This window comes from Gossypium hirsutum, chromosome A04, assembly GCF_007990345.1.
Source record: "Gossypium hirsutum isolate 1008001.06 chromosome A04, Gossypium_hirsutum_v2.1, whole genome shotgun sequence".
Lineage (NCBI taxonomy): Eukaryota > Viridiplantae > Streptophyta > Magnoliopsida > Malvales > Malvaceae > Gossypium > Gossypium hirsutum.
In genome coordinates this window covers 16,331,882-16,341,722 of record NC_053427.1, presented here as the reverse complement: position 1 = coordinate 16,341,722, position 9,841 = coordinate 16,331,882, and the positions used below count along the sequence as shown (strand labels likewise).

The following is a 9,841-nucleotide window of genomic DNA, read 5'->3' as shown; positions in this document are numbered from 1 at the left end:
TATAAAATCTAGTAATTAAGTTGAATATCATGAATCAAAAGTTCCATAGCACAAAAAATTTAAAATTATAACACAAGTTGAATTAGAAGAAATTATATTATAATTTCTGTAGTTTAGTACAATACAAAAATAAATACAAAAGTTTCACAAAAGTTTCACAAACTAATTTCTAGATGCTTGCCATTCATCGAACATTTGGTTGGCTAGTTCCATCCTCCAAGTAGCCCAAGCATCCGATGGATGAATATTTGTGATATTCGGTTCATCGTCATCCACCACATTAATTGTAGGTAATCCTTCTCCCACCTCCGCTTCAATGGGATCACTACTCATATGGGTTCGAATAAAATTATGGAGCAAACAACATGCAATAATAATTCTATTGTGCACCCTTACAGGATAGAACGATGGACTCCTAAGTATTCCCCATCTAAGTTTTAATAAGCCAAAGCATCTTTCAATGACATTACGTGCTGAGGCATGTTTCATATTAAAAAACTCTTGCGGAGAACTTGGCTGATAACCCTGACGCCACTCGTTCAAATGATATCGTTGTCCTCTAAATGGTGCAAGAAATCCCTCACAATTTGTGTATCCAGCATCAACTAGATAATAACAACCTATAGGATAAGTTTCATATTAAAAAATGATTAATTCAGCACACAAAGTGTGATCTTAATGAATAAATCAAAGTCCTCTAACTATACACTTTACCATGAGGAACTTTTAATCCATGTCTTCTACTAATGGCATCTCGAAGAACCCGTCCATCAGCAACTGAACCTTCCCAACCAGGAAGAACATAAACAAATTGCATCTCAGGAGTACAAACACCTAGCATATTTGTTGCTATGTCACCTTTTCGCGTCCGATATCTAGGTTTATCAACTGTTGGAACCCTAATCTTGATGTGGGTTCCATCAAGAGCACCTAAGCAATTCTATATCACATGATATAAAACCTTGAGTTAGAATACTAATTTAAATCTAAATCAAGTAAATGTTGTTGAAGCTATATATAAAACTTAGTCCTATACCTTAAACCATTTCCACCTTGTGTCAGAAGAATCGGCTGTAATTGGCTCCGGGTTTTTAAATAACACATCTTGCAAGCGTATGACAGCATTTAAAACACTATGAAATGCTCTGCTAACAGTTTCCCCGGACCTTCTAAAGTGATGCTTGATAACTCGATTTTTCAGGTGATGGGAGATGATATGTAAAAACATTGCTACTTGCTCGTCAACAAGCATGAACCTTGTCGACTTCAATCCCCTATCGATTCTAACATCTCACATAATTTAAAAAAGGCAGCTCTATTCATCCTAACTTGTTCAATACAGGTCTCGTCACTAGCATATACAAGCCTATTCACATAATCCCGTTTTGCATAAAAATCTACGGTATAGGACCTAATCCTTGGTCTATGTAGGCTAAGGCTGGCACCCATTCTAAATAAGAACCAAACCGCTATTCTACAGATTTCCAACCATATTGTCACAGCAATACTAATTCTTTTACGCCTCACACTTTGTGCAATTAAAGGCAGACGAGCCATTACTGCAACATTTTAAAATTAGAACACACTATCAAAGAATTGAAGTTGCAATTACACATTATCGAATAAAAATAAACAGCACAAATTTAGAACACACGAAGCAAAAAATTAGACGACTAAATGATATCGTTGCAACTTTAATTTCATTTCTTTATCAATCACCCAAATAATAATGAAAGAGTATATTTAATTACTGATGATTAGTTTAATTAAGGTTTTATAACTTTTATAACATTTTAAATGGTAATTTCATTTTGTAAAAATATAATTAACTTTGAAGAGGACTTATTTTTTACAAGAATTGTTACTTAGCTGTCTAGTATCAAGTTTAAAATACATGTTTAGCATTTTTTCATCAAAAAATTATTATTATTAAAATTTCAGAATTCTATAGAATTTATTAATTTAACAGCCAAATTTGACTTTTTAAGTAAAATTTGTATAATTTTATTTATCATATTATATATACGTTAATTTTAAAAACTTCCTTACACTTTCACAATTATAATTTATGTATTATAGGGAAATCATATTATGAATGAGGAATATTTTATGTATAATGTAATTGACTTAAAATCTAAGATAGAATTAGACAATAATAAATTTCAGTCCATTTATCCATTTTTATAATTAAGATAACATTATTTCCATTATAGGGGAAAAATAATGTTTGAATCAATTAACATTTGTTTTAAATAACATGTATTGCGTGCATAAAAGGTTAATTATAATCCATGAGCATTTAATTTCTTCAAAAACTTATATTAAATTTTAATATATTATGTATAATTGAGGTAAAATTAATTTTGTTTAATAATGAAATTGAAGTTTTAAAACTAGATAATAACATTTTAAATGGTAATATAATTTCATAAAAAATATATAACTTTTATCTCATTTACATGTACAAATTTATCTCATAAAAGATGTGTAGGCATAATGCTCTTTAAACAAAATGTTACCTAATAGTAAAAACATATAACTTGGCTGATAAATTCAAAAAGAACAATGGTCATGCAGCAATAACCATAACCATACAAACAAAAGCTTTAATGAGCATTACAAACATACAAACAAAACCATATTCATTTGGGAAACAACAGAACCTACTACATCAATACTAACCTGTAATGCTCAAATCTGGGACGACTGCGATGTGGAAGTGTTGGAAAAATGTTACCTGTAATGAGAAAAGTGCTCGGATCAACCTTTTTTTTTTGGGGAAAATATTTATGCTATAGCTAAATATAGTATATCAAAGCACAGAACAACCATACACCAATCATCATCCATGAGCCATATTTTAAATATGATATCGATCAAAACAGTATCTAGATAGTTTATTAAATCCCCTTGCCTACCAATCATCAATACTTACAATTATGCAACAATCACCTTTTAAGTTAAAATATAATATCGATGAAAATATGCAAAAATATGCAAAATCAACAATAAAAAAAGAAAAATTAAGAAAATAACAAATGAAAAGGTAACAAAAAGCGATAGTTTATTGTATAAAAGGTAGCAGATGAATTTCTTTCTTCTGCCTAGTGTCAACTTTATAAACACCTTAACCATTACGTTTTTTTTCCTCGGCAATAGTTTGAATATTTAATTTATAAGAAAAGGCATCAAAATGCCATAAACCAGCAAAAAAAAAAAAGAACACCTTAAACAACTTAACCCAACTTTTAGGGGACAATAACAAAATCTAAATCGAAAAAGCCAACCAAAACAAAGAATCAGTGCACAAACCAACCAAACAATGCAGCAGCAAAACAGAACAATCCACTACTGTACAGAAAAAACAAAGCAAAATCTGCAAACAGTTTCCTGTTTATTCTTTCTCCAACTCATAGCAAAGAATAACAAAAAATGGAAAGGGAGTGTCTTTTGTAAGCTTTCTTAATTTAAATGAAGTCCGCAAGGCAAAATTTCAATGTATATATGTATATAATATGGTATTAAAAAAAACATGAATACACAAATGTACCACAATCCATATAACAGAAATTATTTAAATGTTCAAATTTGTATACCTATAATACCTTAAAACACGAATATGACACGAAATCAATACGAATATGCAGATTGCCAAGCATAAAGTATACTATCCTGTTGTCTACCTAAAGACCCATGTCTCTCAATCTACACCGAAAAGAAAATATAAATATATATTTCTTCTCAATTCATCTCCTTAAATAGTCCTTCAAATAAGGAAGAGCAGATCTCCTTTGAAACCCAAATAAGAGTGAAACCATGTTGGACTCTGTGGAAGCAAACAACTTTGAGGCATTGCCACTTCTGTCATTGAATCATGTCTCATTGTTGTGTAGATCAGTCTGGGATTCAGTGCGGTTCTATGAAGATGTTTTGGGCTTTGTTTCCATCAAACGCCCTTCTTCTTTCAAGTTCAATGGAGCTTGGTAACCTTACTGCTCTACCCTTGTTTAGTAAAATCCAGTGTTGAATGAAACAGGATACTAACTGAACAACTGATGCAGGTTGTATAATTATGGCATTGGGATACACTTAATTGAGAATCCATCAATCGATGATTTCGACACTATCGTTGAACCTCGACCGATTAATCCAAAGGATAATCACATATCCTTCCAGGTATAGCAAAATGAAACCAAGTTGAATCTTTCAGAAACCAAGCAGCACTAACAAGTTTCTGTTTGAAATAGCAGTGTACTGATGTTGGCCTTGTCATGAGGAGGCTGCAAGACATGGGAATGAAGTATGTTACGGCGGTGGTCGAAGACCAAGGGAACAGGGTTGATCAGGTATTCTTTCATGATCCAGATGGTTACATGGTTGAGCTCTGCAACTGTGAGAACATTCCTATCATTCCTCTTTCTTCATGCTCATTCAAGCAAAGGCTAAGCAGTTTCTACAAGTCTGCACCGGCTAAATGCGGATTCATGGAAAACGCCATGATGGAGAGCTTAAGCATGGAAATGTTGAACATTTCATTTTGAATCAGCACAAGGAAAAGAAAAACTGTGAGCAACTTTCATTTTTCTTTTTCTGCTATTATATTCTGCAATTGTTTTCACAAGTCTTACAATGGTGTGCTGTCTTGTTTTTCCTGAACAACTTGTGTATTTCGTAATGGTTATAGCAGTTAATAAGTATGTGAGATTGAGTTGCAATCCTTGTGTAATATATCTATACCCACTGCACCCATTTGAGAAAAAGCTGCCCGGATCAACATCATAGAGATACCCATGTCCAAAATGAAACCTTTCTCACCAAGTTCAATAATCACTTGAATGGCCATATCGACCATTCCCTGTTTGCATAGCCCACTTATTATACAATTATAGCATGCAACAGAAGAAACTAATGACACCCTATACTCATCAAATACTTCAAGTGCCTCCTCTATTCTGCCCACTTTACAGTAGCCATCAATCATTGTGCAATAAGTAATCGAATCTGCATTTAAATCCATTTCCGGCATTGCTTGGTAGAGTGCACGAGCATCTTCAAATGCACCAACCATAAAGAATGCTTTGATAAGTATGTTACATGCAACAACATCCATACAAAGACCAGATTTTTCCAATTTTTCTTTCGTCTTAATAATTCCTTTTATATTCCCTTCTTCGGTATAACCATACAACAAAGTACTGTATGTTATAATATCACCGGCTACTTCTTTGAATACATTATCTGCTTCAGATGTCCTCCCAACCTTACACAAACCATTGATGACTATGTTATAAGTAACAACACTTAGCTTAATCCCTTTCTTCTCCATTCCATCTAACAAATGGAAGACGCAATCAAAATCTCCTTTCCGACAAGCTCCATCAATCAACGTTGCATACATAAACTCATCCACTTCAATCCCCATATCTTGAACTTCCTTGAACAACCTAAATGCCTTCTCGAATTTCCCTTCCTTACAGAAACCTAACATGATTGCCGTATACGTAATCACATTCGGCATCACCCCGTCTTTCAACATCTTCTTCTGAAATCCAACAACCTTCCCAACACTACCTTCCTTCGAAAACCCATCAATAAGGACAGTGTAGCTCACAGTATCAGGGTTTATTCCTCTTTCAACCATCTCTCTATATTTTCTCAAAGCCTCCATTAAACACCCATTTCTAAAATACCCTAAAATCCAACAGCTATAAAGAATAGCATCCAAAGCCAGCCCTTCCTTTTTCATACTATAAACCAACTCACAACCCTCATCAAATTTACCCAACAGATTAAAACTGCTTAAAAGATCTGTATAAGTAACAACATTAGGCTTTAAAGCTCCTGAATTCATACAATTTTCGAAAAACCGAACTGCAACTTCAGGTTTCCCAATCTTACAAAAACCAACAATCACTGAACTACAAACAAAATTATCAAAAGGGTATCTAACATTATCACCTGTCATCAACTCCAACACCTCAATTGCTCTATCCATATTCCCTTGAGATACAAAACCATGAATCAACGAGCAAAAAGTAAAAGAAGAAGGCAATGTACCAGAATCACTCAAGCAATCCTTTAACAACAAAAGACCCTTCTCTGGGTTGTTTCGGATGACAGCAAAAAGAAATCAAACCCGTTAAAACCAAACCTGTTCTAATACTAAATTCACATTTTTTATCATCACTCATAAACATATATGAATAGAAAGTAAAGCAAAAATTAACAAAAAGATTCAATCAAACGCAGCATAAAATCCAGTAGGAAAAAAAGAGAAAAGAAACTGTAAAAATAAAAATAAAACCCAGTAACATCAAAGCTATCCCAACACTAAATTCACTGTGTTTATAATCACATAAGCAAAATTAACAAAAAAAACAATGAAACAGAGAAGGAAGAAAAAAATGGAGGAAAAAAAAAGCCAAAGGACTGAATGAAACAGAGGGTTAAAAAAACCCAAAAACAGTAGGAAAATAATTTGAGAATACCTTGATTGAGAGGATCAAAGAAGGGAAATTAGTGGTAGATCCTTCGATGTAATTCAATCCAGATGAAGAGAAAGGACGGCGAAAATGATTAGGGAGAGGGTCGGGTATGGAGGGAGGGTAAAACAGGGAGATGGGGAGGGAGGCCGGAAGTAATAGCTAATACAGCGAAAAGGGAAGGGATTGGAAAACACGGGAATTTGGGGATTAGGGGCGTAACCGATTACGCGCGTAATACCTATTACAGCGAACCAAACGCCGGAATAGGGGCGTAATGTAATACGCACGTAATCGGGGCGTAATGGATTGGGTAATACGGCGAACCAAACAATGTGTAAATGCATTCTACTAATTCAATTAGGGTTTCTCTCTCTATAAATAGATGACACCGGTACGATTAAAAATACAAGAGGTTATACACAACTTTTGAGATATTATTACTCTACCCGAAAATAGTCAGAATTTGTTTCTAAGTATAAATTATATTTCTCGAAAATAAAAATTCTATCGATTTCAATAAGAGAGAGGTTTACTTTCTTACTAAAAATAAGAAAATTATTTAAATTATGTGTTTGATTCGAAATTATTTGAGCTCACACTTGAAGCAATTTGTGGTACAAGAGTAGCGGAGAATATTGTTTGGTTAAAAGTTAGGAACGACTAGGACTCGTCTAGTCCAAAACACATGTACTATTTTGGGAAAAAAATTATTGCTATAAATCTAAAAAATCGAGTCAATTTTTAAATTTTTATTGAGAAAATCATTTTTCAAACTGAATTATTTTTCAACAAATAGTTCTAACATAGGTACCTCATTGGTCCCGGTAAGGTTGCTTAACAACCTCTGTCGATCTAACTTTGGATACTCCATCAACCGTTCTACGAACAACACTGCATTAACAGGCGAAAAGCTAAAATGATAAAAAATTATAAATAATAAGAGTTAAAAAAGTTATTTTACCTTTTATATAACAACTACATCAACATTTCTAACAGCAAAACTGACCGAAAGACCAAATTTCAAAAAAAAAAAACCAATATCTCTAAATTAAGATATAGAAATTAAATTTTAAATTTAAACAGAGTAGAAATAACTTTTACATATTTAAACTTACGACAAACCAAAAAAGAAAGAAGAATTGCTTGTGTAGTAGATTAAAGAAGAAATGACGTTTGGAAGAGAAAGATGGTCAATAATTTAAAAAATGAATAGATTCAAAATCTGAAGATTTTAAAAAATAATTGTTGTAATTTTGTAAGCATAATCTCGAATCAAAATACTTATTTAAATATATAATTTAGATGTACAATTGAAGGTTTTTTTTCTTTCGTACCAAGCAAAATACGTTCATGAATTTTTTAGATTTATATTTTTAAATTTTTTTATAATTTTGATATTTTATAATTTTTAGTTTATAAAAAAAATAAATTTTTATTAAAAACAAAAAATAATCAATATTTATTTTTTTATAATTTTATATATTTTTAAGAAAAATTAATTAACAAAAACTGTAAACGTTGAGGGCTAAAATATTATTTTACCTTTTTTATAATTGGCAACAACTTTAGCAAAAAAATTGGAAGGAGGAAATAAAAATTTTAAATCAATTACAGTGTAAGAACTTACAACACGTTTGGTTCATTGGAATGAAATAAGACTGTACTAAAATAAGATTGTAATGGAATAGAGCTGTAATAGAATAGAACTGTGATAAATAATTTAATTGTTTGATTGAATAAAATATAAAAGAACTGTAACAGTATTATTATATTTGGTTGAATGGAATAGATAGGAAAAAAGTTGAAATGACTAAAGTACTTTTAGTAGAATTTTTTTAGATAATTATTATTGTTATTAAATTTTAATAGAATTAAAAAATAATAACTAATTTAATCATATTTTAATATAATTATTATTAAATACAATTTAATAAAAATAATATATAATTTAATAAAATTCTTAATATAATTATTATTAAAATATGAATTAATACATATTATAACCCTTAAACTAGATAAATATTATTTATTTTATTAATACATATTTTGTATATATAAATTAGTTAGATTTAATAATAAAATAGGAACATTATGATAAAAAGTAATATCAAGAGATATTTTTATAAATTATACTTGAAAGATTATTTTGTTCAAAATTTCTTTTGGGTATTTTTTATATACATACTGTATAAAAAATATATGTAATTATATTTTAAAAAATTATATTTAAAATTCATTTAAAACCCACCTAATTATAGAAAATTTAATATTATTTTCTAGTACTTTTTTTTATCGTGCCTCTCTCTAAACTTCATCATCACTCTTAGCCACTCATCTTCTTCATCTAATCTTTTCTCTTAAAACATGAATTGGAATCAATTACTGACAGCCGACCACCAGTGGCACCGTGGTCCACTATTTCACCTGCTCCAAAAGCCTCTTATTTAAGCTTTTTATTTCATCTTCTTGTTTTCCCCCTTTATTTATCTGTTATCTGTAAGAAAAATGGGTAAGAAAGCTTCCCTCTCCAAATCACATTTTATAGATCTATTATTGAGAAATGGTTTTTTTTTTATTATCTTTTGGAAATTGATTGAGAGTTGAAACTGTTGAGAAATGAATTTTTATTCTTTATTGATTGAGAGTTGAAACTGTTGAGAAATGAATTTTTATTCTTTCTTGTTATATTCTAGAAATTGATGGAGAGTAGAAGAGAATTTTACAAATCTATTATTGAGAAATGGGTTTTAGTTTTAGTTTTTTTTGTTATTGTATGGAAATTGATTGAGAGTTGAAACTATTGATAAATGAATTTTTATTCTTTCTTGTTATATTCTAGAAATTGATGGAGAGTAGAAGAGAATGGGGAGTAAGATTAAAGTAAAAACAAGGTGGAAATAGAAATGGGTTCTGCAATTTATTTTTGAAGTTTTTGAAAATGACTGAGAGTGAGTTTGAAAAAAAAAAAGGTTAGGTAAAATTGAATAAAACAAAAATTTTCTATTACGTGATGATGTTGAATAGCTATTCTTAACTTCTTCCACCAAATGTTGATTCCGTGAATTTGATGAATAGAGAAGGAATGAGATTCCATTGAATAACCCGTTCAATGAACTAAACTATTGAATTACTGTTCACCACTGAATCTGACCTAAATGTAATGGCTATTCATGCCAACCAAACATGTCGATAATGTTTCAAAATTAAAGTATAGGGATAAACTTTAAATTTCAAGAGTACAAGAACCTCTAAACATATTTAAACCTATTTATTATCATAATTTAGAGGAAAATTAATAGTTTATATGTCATACATTATCATTTTTTTTATTATTTTAGTCAAATTTATTCTTAAAT

General features: G+C 30.6%; 2 protein-coding genes across 2 annotated transcripts; one reads left to right on the top strand and one right to left on the bottom strand.

Moving 5' to 3' along the window:
* Positions 1 to 3,785: 3,785 nt before the first annotated feature.
* LOC107953027 (metallothiol transferase FosB) lies at positions 3,786 to 4,541 on the top strand. The gene is made up of 3 exons (XM_016888254.2): positions 3,786 to 3,983; positions 4,062 to 4,176; positions 4,251 to 4,541. The coding sequence occupies exons 1-3, from the start codon at positions 3,817 to 3,819 to the stop codon at positions 4,539 to 4,541; spliced, it is 573 nt and encodes a 190-aa protein (XP_016743743.2). The 5' UTR covers positions 3,786 to 3,816.
* LOC107916860 (pentatricopeptide repeat-containing protein At5g57250, mitochondrial-like) lies at positions 4,357 to 6,124 on the bottom strand (the record flags this gene model as incomplete). Its single annotated transcript, XM_041111181.1, has 1 exon — positions 4,357 to 6,124. A coding segment is annotated over one exon (1,437 nt), but the record flags the coding sequence as incomplete, so codon positions are not given.
* Positions 6,125 to 9,841: the final 3,717 nt, after the last annotated feature.

Coding starts and splice junctions, on each gene's coding strand:
- LOC107953027 (XM_016888254.2), top strand. CDS start 3,817: ATGTTGGACTCTGTGGAAGCAAACAACTTTGAGGCATTGCCACTTCTG. Junction 3,984..4,061: donor TTCAAGTTCAATGGAGCTTG/GTAACCTTACTG, acceptor CAACTGATGCAG/GTTGTATAATTATGGCATTG. Junction 4,177..4,250: donor ATAATCACATATCCTTCCAG/GTATAGCAAAAT, acceptor TTGAAATAGCAG/TGTACTGATGTTGGCCTTGT.